The sequence below is a fragment of the Mus caroli genome, chromosome 2, assembly GCF_900094665.2.
Source record: "Mus caroli chromosome 2, CAROLI_EIJ_v1.1, whole genome shotgun sequence".
Taxonomy (NCBI): Eukaryota; Metazoa; Chordata; class Mammalia; order Rodentia; family Muridae; genus Mus; species Mus caroli.
This window is the reverse complement of record NC_034571.1, coordinates 33,273,844-33,294,946: the sequence shown is the minus strand read 5'-3', so window position 1 is coordinate 33,294,946 and position 21,103 is coordinate 33,273,844. Positions and strand designations below refer to the sequence as shown.

The following is a 21,103-nucleotide window of genomic DNA, read 5'->3' as shown; positions in this document are numbered from 1 at the left end:
AGAGAGAGAGAGAGAGAGAGAGAGAGAGAGAGAGAGAGAGACTGACTCAGAAATTGAGATACTACTTCATACATGTTTTATTTGTTATGATTAAAACCAAATATCTACCTGACAAGTTAGTAATGATGTGGAAAATATGACATAGAAAATGTTTTCCTATACAGAAAAGATTTTGGCAATCCTACTACAATTAAACATGACTGAGGAGTTTACTAGGCCTTCTGATACTTGGACTCAAGTGTTTATTGCAATAATATTTATAATATTTGAAAGGTGTGCACAAGCTGGTCATGATCATAAATACATGTAATTGTACTTGGGAGGATCAAGTAGAAAGATGTGTTGGAGGCCAGCCTGGGATATATTGAGGACCCTGTCTCAAGGGCTCTAACTGTTGATTTCACTAATGTGCCACCATGCTTGGTCTTAATGCTCTTTTTCCCCCCCATTTATTCATTTTACACCTGGATCGCTGTCCCCACCTCCCTCTCCCCAGTGATCTTTAGTGTTCTTTTATCTGGAACCAATCCCTGTATTATCTTGGTAGGAATAGTCTCAAATACAGGGCATTTATTTTATAGTATAAAAAAGGTAAAAGCATTCTTTTTGTCAGTCACAATAAAAACATAATGTATTCATAAAGTACCGTCTAACCATATAACGAAATGAAGAAAACCAACATTTGATATATCCATAGAGTGATACATGCTGCTTATAGATGATGTTTGAAAATGTGATAGGAAATAAGTGATTGCTGAGGAAAAAAGATTGCCAGAAATGACTTCTGGATAACCGAGTTTCCTTTGGAACAGTGAAAAAAATGTCTTTGAACTACATACAGTTAATGGTTTTACAGCATTGTGAATGTACTAAACGCCACTTGGATATTGCAAAACACCTTTTTGTTTTTCATTGCTGGGATGGAATTAAGGGCCTTGCATTATACTAGGTAAAAAAAACTATGGCTAAGTTAATAGCCGTATTACCTTGTGTCTGTTTGTTTTTTCTTTTCCTTTCTTTTTTTTCCTAGACAGTTTCTTTGTGTAGAATTGACAGTCCTGAAACTCAATTTGTAGATCAGACAGGCCTCAAACTCATCTGTCCTGAGAGAAATAGAGAGAGGAAGGGAGGGAAGGAGATATAGAGAGTGAGCAAGCAGGAGCACACAAGCAAGCAAGCAGTATAAATGAAATTAATATCTCCTTTAGGTACTCTATCCAAAGGCCATTATTAAAATTATAGTCAAAATAGTTTTCGACAGGCACAGAAACTGTCTTGTGCATAAACCAAGTTTGTATGTCCTTATATTACTGTCAAAGCAGTTCTCTGTTTTTATGAATTACATTCTCATGAAAATCATTATCTAATTGATTGTTATATACCTACAGAAGATATTTTATTAAAAGTTCTGTTCTCTGGGTTAGAGAGATGACTCAGTGGTTAAAAGCAGTTACTGTTTGAATCCTAGAATCTACATCTAGTTTGAAATCTAGTTTGAATCCTAGAATCTACATTCAGTGACTCATTTGTAATTCAGTCTCTTAAGTGATCAGACCTCTCTGGCCTAATAATGCAGCTGTATGCAGTATGCATAAATTCATACTGAGGTATACATAATCTTAAAAAATAATAATAATAATAAAAGATAGGATGTTCTGTTCACATCTGTGTTCTGATTGGTTATTTAGTGCAAAGTTCCCCCTCCCCCCTTTGGTAACTTTTAAATCTTTTATTTATATAGCTGTAAAGGTGACTCAGTGGTCAAGATCACTCTTTGCTCTTGCCAAGGACCTCAGGTTCAATTCCCAGTATCCATAAGGTGGCTTACCATCTGTAAACTCCACTTTTAGGAGTTCTATATCCTTTTCTAACCGCCATGGGCACAAGGCACATACATGGAGCATGTACACACATGAAGGGGAAACTTTGATTCACATATATATATATATAAATTTAAAAAAAAAATTTATTATTATGAGCTGAACATGATGGCGTATGTTTTTAATCCCGGTACTTGGAAGGCAGAGGCAAGCAGTTCTGTGAGTATGAGACCAGCCTGGACTACAGAGCGAGTTTCAGGACAGCCAGGGCTACACGGAGAAACCCTGTCTTGAAAAACCAAAAGAAACAAATTTAATATTGTATGTGTATATGTTGGATCTGTTTAACTGCATCGTGACCTGAGTGGACCTCAGGACAATTTTGTGGAGTCTTTTCTTTCACTATTACCTGGGTTCTGGGAATTAAACTCAAGATTGCTAGCCTTGATCAACAAACATTTTTACCTCATGAGTTGGCTTTGCTGGCACTTGATTGATTTAAAAATGAATTGTTTTTGTATAATGTCATTTCTTCTTTCCATTCTAATTAGATGTAGATTATATCACCATAAGTTAATACCCAAGTATAATTTTGACAGACATCATCAGTATAATCTTTACTATTTCTAGCTATGCAAGAAGAAGCCTTGAAGTTGGTATTGCTGGCATTAGAAGATGGTTCTGCTCTCTCTAGGAAAGTTCTGGTACTTTTTGTTGTGCAAAGACTAGAACCAAGATTTCCTCAGGCATCAAAAACAAGTATTGGCCATGTTGTGCAGCTATTGTACCGAGCTTCTTGTTTTAAGGTAAGCCCAGTACAACTGTCCGAAGACCATGGGTTTATACTTGAGATGGAGGCTTCTGAGAATTTATGTTGCCAATCTAGTGACCCTCAGAAATACAGAACACTTCTAAAGTAAAGAGGAGTGGTTTTTTACTTTTCCTTATTCATTAATTCATCTCTGACACCAGATACTTGTTCTTACCAGTTGGTTTCAGAAATACTGAATTGAACATATGTAAAATCCTAACTTTAGACTCTTCGAGGAACTTGTAAAATGAACTGAGACATCTTTACTTCTTTACATCAATTGCTTTAACAAATATTGTAGACTTCGATAAGAGGAGGAAATTTTTGTAATTCATTATTTTCTTTATCTTTTGTGTACTGATTAAAGTCTTCAATATAAAATTAGTCCACAAGAAATTCAAAAGTTAAGAAGATTGCCATGCTGTATGGTATTTTGTTTGACGGGATGTGAAAGCTATTTTTAAATGGAATTTTTAGGTCATTGATAGATGAGAAAAGCTACCTGAATCCCTGTTTTCTATCTGTTATCAGTTGTGGAAAATATTTAATCTGTATCAGGGGCTTCTACCCTGCCTTTGATTATTCAGTTCCCTGATAAAAGACACACAACTTTTATTGTTAAAGGGGCTAGAGAAATGGCTCAGCAGTTAAGAACACTGACAGTTCCTCCTGAGGTCTTGAGTTCAATTCCAAGCAACCACATGGTGGCTCACAACCATCTGTATTGGGATCCAATGCCCTCTTCTGGTGTGTCTGAAGACTGCTACACTGTACTTACATACATTGAAAAGAAAGAAAAGAATAAGCACTAGAACTGGGTATATATCTACCTTCTAAGCTAATAAAATCTATTTTCCCATCAATAACTCTGAATTATAATTTGCCATGTTCTATCTAGGCTGCTTTTAACTTCAGTTGGCCAGCCCTTATGACTCACATTACCCATGGCATGAAAACACCTCTCTATCTCTTCTTGTGGTTCTCCTCATACCCCAAACCTGCCATTTGTCTCTTCTGCATAGCTATTAACCATAGTTTTAGATTAAGAAGCAAGGTCACATTGTATGTGTCAATTCTCTGGTCCCTGGGAGCAATCAGGCCTTGGGGGCCAGTATTTAGCTTTACATACATAGCAAAAGAGCAAACCTCAATAGTTATTCAAGTGTAGGTTGTTAGCTAGCACCTGAAAAACCACAGAAATTTATAAATCTCACTGTTTTTGTGAAAGTAAATCAAATGTCACCTTCCTTTGCTCATTTTCAGGCTCTAAGACTTAAAAAGGTTTCCTTGGAAGTACTCTAATTTAGAAAACAGGTAGTTGATGATGGAAGTATGTTCAAGTGGATTTATTTACCTTTGCTAATGAAGTTTGGATACTTTTGCCTGATAGTTGTAGTGCTTGAGTTCATGTCCTTAAAGGAGATAAGGATTTAAGTGATGCTCAAACATAATGTTTTCAAGCTAAGTAGCCAAATTAAAGAGATCATTTGTCATTCTCATTTGTCATTAGCAACCAGATTTTTGTGGTTGTATGATCTTCCCTCAGAATTAAGATTGCTATAATCATGATCAAATACAACAGATTATCAGTTAAAGTGATCTCTAATAAGAATTGTAATTCATGGCAATGAAATAACTCTGTGGATAAAGGTGCTTTGTCTTCTGAGCCTGAGGACAAGTTTGATGCCCGAATCCCACATGATAGGAGGAGAGTGTTGATGGCTGCTACTTTTCCTTTCATGTTCACACACGTGCTGGCATGTACATGCCCACATATATACTTACCAAATAAATAATATTCCTATATTGATAGATACTTTTCTATACAGATTCTTTGCTTACTGAACATGGAATCAGAACAAGGAGAATTAGGATACATGCATGGTGTGGTGGTTCCCAACTGAAAGCACAGCATTCGAATCATCTGCGCTATGTTTCTGGGCTCTAATACCAGGAATTCTTATTCAGTAGATTTGAGAGTATGTCTTTTAAAGCTTCATAAATAAGGTGTGATTGCTTTGTGTTGGTTTTAAAGACGTGTTCTCCTGTACCCTAGACTGACCTTGACCTTGTTATTTGGTGAGGATGACTTTAAACTTTCGATCTTTCTCTTTTTTACCTCTCAACTGTTGGGATAATGGGTGTGCATCACTGCAATGTTTAGTTTTTAATGTTTGCTGGGGATCAAACTTCACCTTTGTTCATGCTAAGGAAGCATTCCACCAACTTAGCTACAACTTTAGCCCTTCACAAATGATTTTGGTGCATATTAGTACTTTAAATGGCTCGGCTCTCTTTATTACTGAAGTCTTCAACTGCTTAAGTGCTTTTGCTATCCATGGGGCACATGTACACTATATGGTGCTTAGGTTAGGTTTGTGCTATAATCCTCTAGATAGTTAGTTTTCCCCCTCCGATTTAGGTTAATAATTACCCCTTTTACTTTCTGATATTCTCTTAAAGTGGGTTATAGAAGAATACAAACTTTCTAAGTTACATCTATCTGCCCACTCATTATCAAATGTTTAAGATTGTATTGAATGGGGCTGGAGTGATGAATGGCTCAGTGGTTAAAAATACTTTCTGCTCTTAAAGAAGACCTGGGTTTGATTTTCAGTATCTGTATGGTGGTTCTGGGGAATCTTGATACCCTTTTCTGGCTTCCATGGACACAAAGTAGCACCTGTGATGTACAAATATACATGCAGGTGAATACTCATTCACATAAAATAAAAGAGCATATTAATTACAACCTATAGTATCTCAAACTCTTACTATTTATAGATTCCCAAAGAATTTATGGCCTTTCTGAAGTGATGACTGACTTTTCTCAGTCTCATGTTATTGGAGCATATCACCACTGTCTGATATACCAACAGCAAAAATAAAAATAGTTACTAAAGCAGGACATAGAAGTCTACACCCCATAATCCCAGTACCTGGGGGGTTCAGCCAAGGGAATTTCTGCAGTTTTGAGTCTATGTTAGGTGACAGAGTAATACCCTCAATACACACATAACCAGTAAGATAGCTAGAGGGTTTTGTTTTCATTTTTTTCCTTTTACCAATTAGGAAAACAAAATTATGCTTGTTATGACAGGGTCTTGTTATATAATACAAGCCAAACTTGTGCTCATGATTCTTCTGTTTCAGCCTCTTGAATGTTCGTATTCTAGGCATGCACCATCATGCTCAGCAGGAAATTTTGAGTTGTGAATAGATAAAATGATTTGTCCAGTCTGAATCTCAAAATTTGGTGTGGTTTTATGTGCTTTGAGTCGTAAGTCTCGGAGCTCATACAGTGAGATGGATGAAAGACAAAAGAAGGTACCCAGGAGCTATGGGCAATACAAACAAAATGGAAGATGAAGATTCACTCCAAGCTTATCCTCTGACCTACACACAGACAGACATACACATACACACAAAGACTTAATCAGAATTAAAACAAGAAAAACACTTACTTCGCATAGCACTGTTCTAGGTACACAGTTCTCAATCTTAGAAATTCTAATCTGCTTTTTGAAACTACAATATCTTTCTGGATTTCTCAAAGAACCACAGTAAATAATGCTCTTACTAATCTACCCCAGACCTCTTAGAAAGCTGTGATGTTCTCAGCCTGTTCCCCCTCAAACAAGAAAGCAGTAGTCTTTTCCACTAAAACAGTTAAACAAAACAAAACAAAACACCCCCACTTTCTAAGCAAGGAAAATGATAATGTTTTTGAGACATGTGTCTAATCATAGTGCTTCTGTAACAACTCTCAGTGACTTTTCATTCCCTTCAGAATTTAATATCTAATTTACCATAGTACTTAAGGTCATCTGTGAGTCTTTTCTTGCATATATGAGAACTTTTAATTCTGTCCTCTGCTCATTTGTGGTGGTTGGTTTGTTTGTTTGTTTAGTAGGTTGCTGTTTTGTTTTATTTTCTCCCATCTTCTAGACAGGGTTTCTCTATATAGCTCTGGCTATCCTAGAAATCACTGTGTAGACCAGGCTGTCCTTGAACTTATTTTTTTTTTTATTAGGTATTTTCCTCGTTTACATTTTCAATGCTATCCCAAAAGTCCCCCATACCCACCCCCCCAATCCCCTACCCACCCACTCCCCCTTCTTGGCCCTGGGGTTCCCCTGTACTGGGGCATATAAAGTTTGCAAGTCCAATGGGCCTCTCTTTGCAGTGATGGCCGACTAGGCCATCTTTTGATACATATGCAGCTAGAGTCAAGAGCTCCGGGGTACTGGTTAGTTCATATTGTTGTTCCACCTATAGGGTTGCAGTTCCCTTTAGCTCCTTGGGTAATTTCTCTAGCTCCTCCATTGGGGGCTGTGTGATCCATCCAATAGCTGACTGTGAGCATCCACTTCTGTGTTTGCTAGGCCCCGGCATAGTCTCACAAGAGACAGCTATATCTGGGTCCTTTCAGCAAAATCTTGCTAGTGTATGCAATGGTGTCAGCGTTTGGAACATGATTATGGGATGGATCCCTGCATATGGCAATCACAAGATGGTCCATCCTTTCGTCACAGCTCCAAATTTTGTCTCTGTAACTCCTTCCATGGGTGCCTTGTTCCCATTTCTAAGAAGGGGCAAAGTGTCCACACTTTGGTCTTCATTCTTCTTGAATTTCATGCGTTTAGCAAATTGTATCTTATATCTTGGGTATCCTAAGTTTCTGGGCTAATATCCACTTATCAGTGAGTACATATTGTGCGAGTTCCTTTGTGATTGGGTTACCTCACTCAAGATGATGCCCTCCAGGTCCATCCATTTGCCTAGGAATTTCATAAATTCATTTTTTTAATAGCTGAGTAGTACTCCATTGTGTAAATGTACCATAATTTCTGTATCCATTCCTCTGTTGAGGGACATCTGGGTTCTTTCCAGCTTCTGGCTATTATAAATAAGGCTGCTATGAACATAGTGGAGCATGTGTCCTTCTTACCGGTTGGGACATCTTCTGGATATATGCCCAGGAGAGGTATTGCGGGATCCTCCGGTAGTACTATGTCCAATTTTCTGAGGAACCGCCAGACTGATTTCCAGAGTGGTTGTACAAGCTTGCAATCCCACCAACAATGGAGGAGTGTTCCTCTTTCTCCACATCCTCGCCAGCATCTGCTGTCACCTGAATTTTTGATCTTAGCCATTCTGACTGGAGTGAAGTGGAATCTCAGGGTTGTTTTGATTTGCATTTCCCTGTTGATTAAGGATGTTGAACATTTTTTCAGGTGCTTCTCAGCCATTCGGTATTCCTCAGGTGAGAATTCTTTGTTCAGCTCTGAGCCCCTTTTTTTAATGGGGTTATTTGATTTTCTGGAGTCCACCTTCTTGAGTTCTTTATATATATTGGATATTAGTCCCCTATCNGATTTNGGATAGGTAAAGATCCTTTCCCAATCTGTTGGTGGCCTTTTTGTCTTATTGACGGTGTCTTTTGCCTCGCAGAAGCTTTGCAATTTTATGAGGTCCCATTTTTCGATTCTCGATCTTATAGCACAAGCCATTGCTGTTCTATTCAGAAATTTTTCCCCTGTACCCATATCTTCGAGGCTTTTCCCTACTTTCTCTCTATAAGTTTCAGTGTCTCTGGTTTTATGTGGAGTTCCTTAATCCACTTAGATTTGACCTTAGTACAAGGAGATAGAAATGAATCAATTCGCATTTTTCTACATGATAACCGCCAGATGTGCCAGCACCATTTTTTGAGTCCTTCAACTTACAGAGAATTGTCTGCCTCTGCCTCTGCCTCCTGAGTGGAGTGCTGGGATCAAAGGCATATTTTACCACTGCCTGGCATTACCACCTGGGTTTTAGAATTTGATTTTCCTCTTTTTCCTAAAGAAATTCTATTTTTAGAGATGTAGCTCACATAGTCTTGAGCCAAGAGAAAACATTTTCTGAAAATTTTCCTCTGTTTACTTGTCATATTTATTTGGCTTTGTTTATGTTGCTGTAGACCCTATAACTACACCCTTACTATAATTTTTTGTTTCTAAGCCTTTTTTTCCTGCCAAATGCTGATGAACTCAATGAAGAAAAGGATTGAGTATATAATTATATACTTTCTGTTTTGTTCTGAAAAGGAGTTTATTTTGTGGTGTCTGATATATAACCCCTCAGCCCAATCCCCATACCCACAGTAAATGAACTGGATAAGAGAAAAAGGCAGACCAATTCTAATGAGTTTGATTTTTTTTTTTCCTTTCCATTTTTAGGTTACTAAAAGGGATGAAGACTCTTCCCTGATGCAGCTAAAGGAAGAATTTCGGAGTTACGAGGCACTACGCAGAGAACATGATGCCCAGATTGTTCATATTGCCATGGAAGCAGGACTCCGTATTTCACCTGAGCAGTGGTCTTCACTGCTGTATGGGGACTTGGCTCATAAATCACACATGCAGTCTATCATTGATAAGGTTTGTAAGGTTAGATTTTATACCCTTCCTGTCTCAGAAAATACTGTAGCATAGATCCTTCCTTCTCTGTTAATAACCTAATATGCCCTTCTGAGTAGAAAATACACGTATCTAACCTAGTGAACATGATGACTTAGAACATTGTCCACACTGGTCTTTGTGGTGGAGTATTAGCTACTTATGTGCTCACTGAGAGCTATAGGTCAGTGCCATTGTCTCATGACAATGTGACTATTGTACTTCACATCACTCCCCTGGATGAAATCAAATGTAAAATTTGCAACACTTTCTACTGAATATATTTTGCCTTTGTAGCATTGTAAAGTTGAAAACTTTTATCAACATTCTCACCCCAGAGAGCTAATATAGCTGATAAATAATGTTTTTAAGTGTCTAGTGATGAATTTCATAGGGCAGATTCTGAGGTGAAAATTTAATTCATCATTGATTGTCCTATTATGAAATCTGAAGACACTTGAAAACTATTAAGTAAGGTGATTCATTGGAAAACATTTTGAATATAGGTATGTTCAAAAATCCAGAGTAAAAAATCCTTTTTTTTTTCCCCCCTGTTAGCTACAGTCTCCAGAATCATTTGCAAAGAGTGTCCAGGAATTGACAATTGTTTTGCAGCGAACAGGTGACCCTGCTAATTTAAATAGGCTGAGACCTCATTTAGAGCTTCTTGCAAACATAGACCCTAATCCAGGTATGTGGGAAAAATGCTCATACTTTATGGAACTTTGAGGTAAATAGCACCAGGAATGACTGTTGATATGTTGTCTCTTCCAACCCCAATCCCATCCCTTTGACTCTTAATTTAGATGCTGTTTCACCAACTTGGGAGCAACTGGAAAATGCAATGGTAGCTGTTAAAACAGTTGTTCATGGTCTTGTGGACTTCATACAAAATTATAGTAGAAAAGGCCATGAGACACCTCAGGTAAATTGACTCACTACATTTCTAACTACTGCTGTGTCCAAGACAGCTTCACCCTGAACGTACTAACAATTTTATTGGCAAATGGACTACGAATATAACCCTTCCCTATTAGAAGTTATGTGTGTGAAAGGAGGATGTTCATGTGTACGTGCATGTGTAGCTGCACAGGCTTTGAACCTAGGGCTTCCTGCCTGGCAGGCCAGGCTACAAGTCTGACACTGAGTGACATGCATAGCATTCTTGCAGATTTTTATTTTGTACTTTTGAGAGAAACTCCCTTTTTATTGTACTTGGTTGGCATTTCTTTTTATAAGGAATTTAGAGGGTATTTTTATAGCTGAAAGTTTTTTTTTTCTTTGCTGTCTCTCAAATGAATTTGTTTTATAATATATTTGGAATTTAAAAATCCTGAATATTTATAGTGTAATTTAGAAGAGGAAGTTGAAATATAATCCCTTATCCAAATGTCTTTTCAGTTGTTGAGTTAAATATCATATTAAAAGTTATGCTATCAATATCTAACAAGGTAGGGCTAAAAGTACTTCAAAATCTGTTAACTTTTTATTCTATTCATATTTTATTTAGAAACTATTATTTAATGTCAACTGAATGATAATTTTTTTATTTTTTAAGGTCACAATAGTAAGAGCAATTTCTTAAAGAGTTTGATGCATATTATATGCTTTTTCTTTTTTTTTCTTAGTTCTTTGAGACAGGGTTTCTCTGTGTAGCCCTGTCTGTCCTGAAACTCTGTATAAACCGGGCTGGACTTGAACTCACAGAGATTTGCCTGCCTTGCTTCCTGAGTGCTGGGATTATATGTATGCACCGCCACCACAGGGTCTGTCTGGTGGTGCATTTCTATTATTTCCCCCCATTGTTTGCCTATGAGTTGTGCCTGTAAACCAACTAATAAAGTCATAATTTTTTACTTCAACTTTTTGGGGAAAGCTTTTAAATGGGTAAAGATCATAGCTTCCCATTTTCTTAAGTGCCTTTAAAAATTATTTTATTTTGTTACCACAATTTGAAGACTAAGAAATAGGTAGGTATAAATTTGAATCAATTTCAGATAACCTTCAGAAAGAAGGCCTGAAGGCTTCCTTAAGGATCTCTACCACTCTTCCAGTAGGAAATGGATGGAACTTGTTTCTGCATGCATGAGAATTATGTGTCTGATGTGAAAAAGACTTAAGTCTTTTAAGTTCTGAAGTCTAATGAGTGAATAATAATTGATACCTTTTCCATTTGCTAAATATTTTGTTTGTGTAGCCACAGCCAAACAGCAAGTATAAAACTAGTATGTGCCGAGATTTACGACAACAAGGGGGTTGTCCACGAGGAACAAATTGTACATTTGCCCATTCTCAGGAAGAGCTTGAAAAGTAAGTCTGGAAAAATGTTTTTTTTTTTTTTATGTAGGGTCATTGAGGGAGTGCTATATACAGTATTAACTTTTGTGATGTTTCAAAGATACAGATAATGTGAATTGCAAAATAACCATTTTTATGAACCCATCAGATTAAACTAGGTATAAGATTAATGTTAATAAGTCATATTTGAAAAAGTCATATTTAGAAACTGGAATCTGTGTTTCCTTTACCCATGTAGAATGAAAGTACTGTTATTTGTCTTTATCTTATTTGCTCAGGTTCAGTTGAACATACCAGCAAAATCTCAGGCAAAATGTTAAATATAGATAATTTTTCTTATTCTGGAGATTGCTCTTTTTAACATTGTCCTATAAGTTAATGAATAAAAACAAAGTAAAAAGGAGGACATGACTGCTCCTAGGTAGGGTGGAGGAGAAGGTTTATTGTAGATAAAAGAGAGCATAGCCAGAAGCAGAGACATTTGGGAGAGAGTCCAGAGTGAACAAGATCCTGAGCCAGGCCTTAAGAGGTGATGGGGGAGGGGTGGGAGACCAAGAAACGCAGAGGCCAGGAGAGTAAATGGTAGTCAAAAGGGCCTGGTAAACCAAATTGGCTGGATTATTTAGGCAAAGGCAGCTCTGGGTATAGAATTTATATCAACAAAATTTGTAAATATTTATTTTTACTTATACATGTGTATGTATCTCTGTATGCATGCCAATGGAAGCCAGAAGAGTATATATGCCCCTTGGAGCTAGAGTTCTAGGCAATTGTGAGTCTCTTCCAGTAGGTACTCAGATCTGAACTTTAGAAGAGCAGTAGATGCTCTTAACCACTGTGCCACTTTTTGGGTTCTAGGACAGTGGTTCTCCACCTCCCTAGTGCTGCGACCCTTTAATACAGCTCCTCATGTAGTAACGACCTCCAACTGTAAACTTGTTTTCACTTGCTACTGTAATTTTGCTACTGTTAAGAATTGTAAATAATCTGTATTTTGCAATGGTCTTCTTAGGTGATTCCTGTGAAAGAGTTATTCAACGACCCCAAAGGGGTGATAACCCAAGGTTAAGAATTGCTGCTCTAGGAAATATGTTCAGCTTATTCATACCTGAAATAGAATATTTTAGCTTTTAAACACTAATTTTAAAACACTCATTGTTAAAAATAACTAAAGATTTTGTAGTTTTAAGAAGAACTTTTAAAAAAATGAAATAATGTATTTACATGTGGCATATGCTAGCATGTCCATGCACATTCTGTGACAGTTATGTGAAAGTCATAGGTCAGCTTCTTGGAAATCAGTTCCTTCCTTTTGTTTTCCTCCCTCCCTTCCTTCCTTCCTTCCTTCCTTCCTTCCTTCCTTCCTTCCTTCCTTCCTTCCTCCCTTCCTTCCTCCCTTCCTCCCTTCCTCCCTTCCTCCCTTCCTCCCTTTCTTTCCCTTCTTTCCCTTCCTTCCCTTCCTTTCCTTTCCTTTCCTTTCCTTTCCTTTCCTTTCCTTTCCTTTCCTTTTTCCTTTTTCCTTTTTCCTTTTTCCTTTTTCCTTTCCTTTTTCCTTTCCTTTTTCCTTTTTCCTTTCCTTCAACTTTGTACTCTGGGTTACCTGGCCAGTTCTCAGGTGCTTCCCATCTTGGTCATGAGAATGCCAGGGTTACAGATATCCACAATCACATTTTTCTTTTTTTATGGATTTTTCGGTTTAAAGTCAGGTTGTTAGGTGTGTGTGGCAAGCATGTTTACCCAGAGTCATCTTGCCAGCTCTATGATACAGCTTTTGAAAGAACTTGGCTTGAGTTTAATTAGAATAAAACAAGTCAGAGAGGAATCTGTAGATTCAGTGTCATTTTACCCTCACCTAGAACTCATGTGTGTGTTTGTGTGTGTGTATGTATATATATATCTGTAAATCAGTTATACCTTTCTTTTCTCCTCTCTGATCTTTATCCTCTTTGGTTTTACAAAAACAGTAATTAAGAGAACAATAATTATAATTCCCAGTTTATTGGTTATATTCTGTACTAGGTACCATTTTTACTTATCAGTTAATACATCAACTCATCCATTTTACTACTTATTCATCTATTTACCCTTCCCATTTTTACTGAAAATGCCTTGTAAGGTACCTGTCTAGTCATTTCTATCCTTTGTTTTAAATTGTTAATTGATGCTTTACTATACTACATGATTGGTTCAATCCTTCCTTTCAAGCCATGATTCATCTTTTAGATAATATACCAATAAAGCACTAAGTACTACTTGTCTTAGTTACTTTCCTTGGTGATGTAATACATTATGTGACAAATGCAGTTGGAGGATGGAAGCCTTACAATATAGAGGTACAGTTCACCATCATGGGGGAAATCATGAGGGACAGACATCACACCCACAGTCAGGAAGTAGGGATATGTAAATGCTGAGTCGACTTGCATTCTGCTTTTTATTCAGTCTGGGACTCTACTCCATGTTATGGTGCCACCTGCTGTTATGGTGAGTCTTTCCACCCAATTAATCAACAAAATCCCCCATAGACTCTCTGAAATGTTTCTAGATTTTGTAAAGCGTTCAGTCAATATTAACTATCAGGAGTCCACCCTTCAGTTTGATGCTGAAACATCATTTTTAAACTTACCCTTTGTTTTTTAGAGGCTTGTGACTATTTCATAATGTAAAGTGCATTCAGTTCAACTTCAAAGGGCCCTCTGGTTTTTGACAGCTCCAACAACTCTTTAAATTTTCAAAGTCTCACGCCACTTTTTTTTATGATCCATCCCATAATCAGCCACCAAACCCAGACACTATTGCATATGCCAGCAAGATTTTGCTGAAAGGACCCTGATATAGCTGTCTCGTGTGAGGCTTTGCCAGTGCCTGGCAAATACAGAAGTGGATGCTCACAGTCAGCTATTGGATGGAACACAGGGCCCCAATGGAGGAGCTACAGAAAGTACCCAAGAAGCTGAATGGGTCTGCAACCCTATAGGTGGAACAACAATATGAACTAACCAGTACCCCCAGAGCTCGTCTCCCTAGCTGCATATGTAGCAGAAGATGGCCTAGTTGACCATCACTGGGAAGAGAGGTCCCTAGGTCTAGCAAACTTTATATGCCCCAGTACAGGGAACGCCAGGGCCAAGAAGTGGGAGTGGGTGGGTAGGGGGGCAGGGTTGGGGAGGGTATAGGGAACTTTTGGGATAGTATTTGAAATGTAAATAAAGAAAATAATAAAAAATATAATAAAAATTTTTTTCAAAGTCTCATCTGAGTTTTAGGCAATTAAAATTTTTTTAATTTACTTTTTATATATGAATGTTTCATTTGCATGTTTGTGTATGTACATGTGTGCAGTTTCCATAGAGGAGTTGGATCCCCAGGTACTGGAGTTATAACTGAACACCTTGTGAGTACTGGGAACTGAACTCAGATCCTTTGCAAGAGCAGCAAGTGTTCTTTGTTGCAGAGCCACCTCTTTAGCCTTTTAGGCAACCTCTTAAATTTTGAACCCTATACAATTAAAACAAAATGTGTCAAGTAGTTTCAACCTAAAATCACACAGAGCAAACATTTCCACTCCAAAAAAGAGGAACTAGGTCACTACAAGGAAAAGTAAAACCAAACTGAAACTCAGCAGGTAAACTTCCAGCCTATAACTGTATGTGTGCATCTGGGGTTTTAATGAGTCCTATGAACTCCAAGCATTTGAGTAGTCCCATCTGTCTAGCTCAAGCATATAGCCTCTGTCTTGGGCCAGCTCCATACTTATTATAGCTAAATACCAATTTGGCTAATCAATCAGATTTAGATTCCTGGCAACTCCAAAATCTTGGGAGTTGCCATCTCAACTTTGTTTACATTTTCATTGCTTCATGTAATGGCCCTTTGAAATTCATCTTTGAATTTCATGAAAGAAATTCATCTTTGGGAGGCGGTATCAGTTGTATCTTTGTGAACTGGAGGCCAGCCTGGTCTACATAGCACATTTTAAACCATCAAAGGCTAGAAGGAAACCCTATCTCAAAGGGAAAAAAACAACATTCCTAAAAATACATTTCCTGGCCTTAATGGCTCTGAACTCCGTGACACTGGAAGGGTACAGCCTGACCCCCTTGGACCATGGTAGCAGTAGTTTCTGTGTATGTTGCCCTAGGGAAATACTTCCCCGAGTAGTGGCTATGAAGGAGCAGAAGATCCTTTCAGCCAGCCTTCTCTGTTTAGTCTATTTCTTCCAACTGATTTGTACTTTGAGAAGGTGAAGACTTCAGTAGGTGGAGGCTTAGTCTCAGGAAGCCTTTCCTGTCGACAAAGTACCAGGTTTCTCTTTAACCATGCTGCTGCTTTGTAAAGTTAAATGTGTGCTTTTCCTCAACAAACTTCAGTTTCCATAGAACCTTTCAGTTTCACTTTTTCCTTTCTTAAACTATCTTCTACTTAGATCTGGATGAAAGCAGTAAGAAATAGCCATGCTGCAGTCTGGTTACTATCCTGTTTTACAGTTTTCTCTTCTAAACAAATTAATCCATTGCTCTGAGTTAACCCAACTCTACTTCATAACACCTGGGCAGAATACAGCTAGATTCTCTGCCAGAATATTATATACAGGGTCTCTAGCCTAGTTATCTGAGTTCTTATTTCCCTCTGAAACCTCATAAACTGAGCCTTCATTGTTGAAATTTATCTTACCCTTGTGGTCTTCTAAATTTCTATTAAAATGGCCTGTTAATCCCTATTAACAGTGTTCTAGGACTTTTCCTGGGCCAAAGTCACAAACTTTTCCATATTCTTCCTACAAACTGGTTTCAAGGCCATTAAAAAAACAAATGATCAGGCTTATCATACAAGTCATCTCAATTTTCTGTTTTTTCTAGTTGCTATAATTAAATGCTAATAATAAATACAGAAGGGACTATTCTGGCTCACAGCTTGAGGGTACATTTCATCGTGATTGTAAGTCATAGTGGCAGTCTACAGTCAGGAAGCAGAGTAGTGAATCTCATATTCTCCTTATTATTCACTCCTAGACCCCATATTATGTGATAATATTAACTACAGTTGGATATATCTTCTCACCTAAGTTTATTTTAAAAAGTTCATCATAGATGTGTCCAGAAGCTTGTCTCCTTGTTGATTTTAGGTTCTGTAAAGTTGACAGTTTATACCAACCATCACCCTACTGTGTGCATTTGTTTTCTTTTTTCTTCTTGTATATCTTCCCTTCTATCCGTGTTTAATCATGCTCAGGTGTCAGGTTGCTTCTACAGGCTTCAGTGACTTGCCTGAGTAGTGTTGGTTCCTTCTGTCAGCATGCTGCCAAAGCACTTGCCTTTGTCTGTCTGCCATGGATAGTTTATAATATAGAAAATGTAGTTGGTTCACTGTTTTGTAGATTGGGAAGTCTAAGAATGAAGGGCCATATCTTGTAAGAGATTTCTTACAGCATTTACTGAAGGTAGAAGATAGAAGGGCAAAATAATATGTATGGAAGGGAGAAAAGAGAAAATGGAACTGAATGATATTAATCCATTGTCCTAGTTAGATTTTTGTCAATTTGACCCAAACTAGAGTCATTTAAAAAGAGAACATCTCAATTGAGAGAAAACATGTATCATACTGGTTTTCCTAACCAAGTATTTAGGGTGTCTCACCACTTAAATCTTTGAGGATTAAGATTCCAACCTTGAGTCCAGGGTGGTGAGACGAACCTTTAATCCCATCACTCTGGAGGCAAAGACAGGCAGATCTCTCAGTTCAAAGCCAGCCTGGTCTACAGAGTGAGTGGTCCACAGGAAAGTCAGGGTTTTCAAACAGAGAAAAAAAATTATAACCTTGAACTTTGAAGAACACATTGGAATAGCAATGTTCTTTTTTTTTTTTTTTTTTTAAAGATTTATTTATTATATGTAAGTACACTGTAGCTGTCTTCAGACACTCCAGAAGAGGGAGCCAGATCTCGTTGCGAATGGTTGTGAGCCACCATGTGGTTGCTGGGATTTGAACTCTGAACCTTCGGAAGAGCAGTCGGATGCTCTTACCCACTGAGCCATCTCACCAGCCCCAGCAATGTTCTTTACATAGTTACTAATATTGTAAACTTGTTTTTTTCTTTTTCTTTGCTTGTGGTTTTTTAATACAGGGTTTCTCTGTGTAGCTTTGGCCATCCTAGAACTCAGTCTGTAGACCAGGCTGGCCTTGAATTCCTAAATCCGCCTGCCTCTGCCTTCCAAGTGTTGGAATTTGCAACCACCACCCTGCTAACTTGCTTTTTCTTAATTATTCATTTACCTGTATATTTTCATTGGACATCATTTATCTCTTGGGTTATTCATTTTTATGTTCCTTGTACCTAGCCAATATTTCACATATAAACTCAGTGTTTCCAATGAAGAACCAGATAATTTCCAGTTTGTTCATATTTCCTGTTAGCCTTATTCTTTGTATTGTGCTTCATACAAACAGAGGTTGTACAAAGGGTTAAAAAAAGAAATGTATATGTAGCATGTTGGCATTTAAAAATTATATATTACTGCCTCACTGAGATTTATATGCATATAATTATTATGTTCCTGTGTATATACATGTTTGTGGAGGTACATTCCATGTGTGTGCATGTGTGTGTGCTTGTGCACCTCTCCACTTCAATTTTTTAAGTCAGGGTCTCTCACTGAACCCAGTCTCACCAGTTTGGTTCAGCCAGATAAAATGTAGACACTCAAGAGTCTGTCCTTGTTTTAGGTCCTTGTAGGTTGGTGTGATAGCATCTACCTTTAATCCCAACACACAGGAGGCAGTGGCGGGTGCATTTCTATCTCTGAGCTGGAGGCCAGCTTAGTTTAGTTACAAAATTTTCAGACAGCAAAGGCTATATAGAGATCCTGTCTATATATTTTTTCAAGGGGGAAAAAAATCTCTAAAAACTGCCTCTGAGAAATAGAAAAACCCAAGATAGTTAATTCAAGAAATATTTATAATAATAGGTTGCTTCACGCTCAGTATCATGAGAGGTGTTTTTAATAATTTAAGAGGAACAGTAAATAAATTCAAATAAATGATTTTAGACATTTAGTGGCCACAGTAAGAAATTTGTATTGTATTCTGGTCATAGAAGAAAGCTACTACAGAGCTTTCTTTATTCATTTGAAATGAGAAATACTGCTCTAATGTGTATATGGTTGGGAGCCATTTTAACTTTATGATGGTCCAGGTACAAGATTGGAAATGTAAGTTTTGGGGACTATAGCAATAGGAATGATGAAAGATCATTATTAGAATTTACTTTGAAAGTGGAACTGACAAGATAGCTATATTAACTATATGTTTAAAAAAGAAACAGGCCAGATGTGGTGGTGCATGCCTTTAATCTCAGCATTTGGGAGGCAGAGGCAGGTGGATCTCTCTGTGGTTCATGCTAGCTTGGTCCTACAAAACTTACAAAGTTCCAGTAAGGCTAGGGCTACACAGAGAAGCCCTGTAGTGGGGGTTGGGAATGGGGAGCTGAAGAGATGGCTCAGCAGTTAATAGTTTAAGCATACTGATGCCAGATGTTTTTTGTTTCGTTGACCATGAAAGTTGAGAGAACATTATATAGGAATTAAGGGCCAAGACTAAGCTATATAATAATGAGAATTTTTTCTTTTTTAATTTAAGTAATTCTGTTAGGTGTTTGCTTGCTTGGTTACTGTGAGTGCAGAGGCCAGAAGATGTTGGATCTCCTGGAACTGGAGTTGTGAGCTGTCATGTGGGGTCTGGGAACTTAACCTGGGTCCTTTTAAGAAAGCAGCCAGTGATCTTAAACCTTCAGCCATCTCTCCAGTCCCATAATAAATTTTTGGTATACAAATGGAACTATTTTTATATGAAATCCAAGATCAAACTGTTTTGTATATTATAATTTATATAAATGTAATATCAGAAAAATCTGTGATCTTTATAAACATAAACTCATTTAGGAATATAAAATTTCTATATTTTGATAAATTAAAGTTTAAGTATGGGTTTGAGTTATTTTTTTTTAATTATAATCTGCTTGTATAATTTAATAACAGTAGAGAATGCTTTTATCTCTTGAATCCTATCCTGTTTATTCTGTGTTACTTTTAGAATTTGGTGCTTTTTTTTTTTTTTTTTTTTTGTATTACATAAAATAAATTTTCAAACCCCACTCTTTTCAGAAAGCTTTGAGTGCATGTGTACTTGGCTTGCTATATTAATTATGTGCCTGTATTTGTATGTGACATGTATATGTAACATGTAGAATATTTGATATTTAGCTGAAGAAACTTCTCAGAGCTGTTTCCTTTTTAAAACACATTTTCATATTAAAATTGCGAGCAGTATTACAAACATGCTGATTATTTTTAAACAGGTACCGATTAAGGAACAAAAAGATGAGCGCGACTGTAAGAACATTTCCTCTTCTGAATAAAGTTGGTGTAAACAGCACTGTCACAACCACAGCCGGAAATGTCATTTCTGTCATAGGAAGTACTGAAACAACTGGGAAAATTGTTCCAAGTACAAATGGAATTTCAAATACAGAAAGCAGTGTTTCCCAGCTAATTTCACGAAGCACTGACAGTGCAGTAAGGACTTTGGAGACTGTGAAGAAAGTCGGGAAGGTTGGCACTAATGGTCAGAATGCTGGGCCCTCTGCAGAATCCGTGTCTGAAAAGTAGGTATGGGGTGAAAATGATGGAGTTCTTTATCCCTTTTAGAAATGACCTCCTTTTTTCATTCTGAGATACAATAGTAAATTGAAATTTTTATGCAATTATTCATGTAATATAAGAAAACACTAAATACCACAAAATTTGAGTTCTAATCCTCACAAGGCAGCTGACTAGTTCTATAAACTTGAAAGCTCCTACTCTTGAGTTTTGTTTTTTCAATTAAGTTTGGACCAGAATTAGGATTTCCATAAGTTATTTTCTAGTGTTTGAGGATTAATCCCATAGAGACGTTAAAAAGGAACTAAGTAGAAACCTAAACAGGTGAGAAGTTTGAATGTCTAGCCACATTTTAGTCAGCTTCTATGGCTTTCTCTGTCGTGTGTGTGTGTCTATGGGGCTCTTTGGGCTCAAATTGTGGCTCAGTTTTTTCTACTATTTGATATTGACCAGTCTACCTGCCTCAAAGTATTAAAAAATTACTTCATATGTTGATTGTGAAACTTAAACGAGTTAATATCGTACTAAATTTTGAACAGTGCCTGCCCATTAGCAGGCACTCATTAAATTCCTGCTTCATTTTTACCACCATATTTATTGTTGCCTGACAACATCACATTTCACTTGACAAGGGATTATTTTTTACCTTATGAAAAGTGTTGGGACTTTCAGACTTGGAAGTTACTCCCAGTTTTGAAATACCATATTTTAGAAATCTCAAATTTAGAAATTTAAATTTAAAAATTGAAGGTAAAAGCATTTTCAAATTTCATTGTCTTTGAGTAAGTTTGTTAGTATATGCCTACTGAGGATAAAAGCATCATGCTTGGCACACAGCAAACTTTAAATGACTTAATGTCATGGAGACTGTATAAATTAAATATGATATTTTCAACTTGAATAGTTAAGTTTGAAAAATTTTTATTAAAAGTATGATCTTTGAGCCGGGCATGGTGGCGCACGCCTTTAATCCCAGCACTCGGGAGGCAGAGGCAGGCGGATTTTTGAGTTCGAGGCCAGCCTGGTCTACAAAGTGAGTTCCAGGAGAGCCAGGGCTATACAGAGAAACCCTGTCTC

At 37.3% G+C, this 21,103-nt stretch overlaps 1 protein-coding gene and 1 non-coding gene across 2 annotated transcripts in view; both read left to right on the top strand.

Moving 5' to 3' along the window:
* Rc3h2 (ring finger and CCCH-type domains 2) overlaps positions 1–21,103 on the top strand; it is a 47,026-nt gene that overhangs the window by 11,883 nt on the left and 14,040 nt on the right. The window contains exons 5-10 of the mRNA XM_021156902.2: positions 2,451–2,626; positions 8,856–9,056; positions 9,633–9,765; positions 9,881–9,999; positions 11,272–11,384; positions 19,726–20,031. Coding sequence (XP_021012561.1) covers positions 2,451–2,626; positions 8,856–9,056; positions 9,633–9,765; positions 9,881–9,999; positions 11,272–11,384; positions 19,726–20,031 — 1,048 coding nt within the window. The remainder of the gene's footprint in view (positions 1–2,450; positions 2,627–8,855; positions 9,057–9,632; positions 9,766–9,880; positions 10,000–11,271; positions 11,385–19,725; positions 20,032–21,103) is intronic.
* LOC115030533 lies at positions 9,431–9,541 on the top strand. Its single transcript, XR_003836116.1, has one exon. It is a non-coding gene; the product is annotated as a small nucleolar RNA SNORD90 (small nucleolar RNA).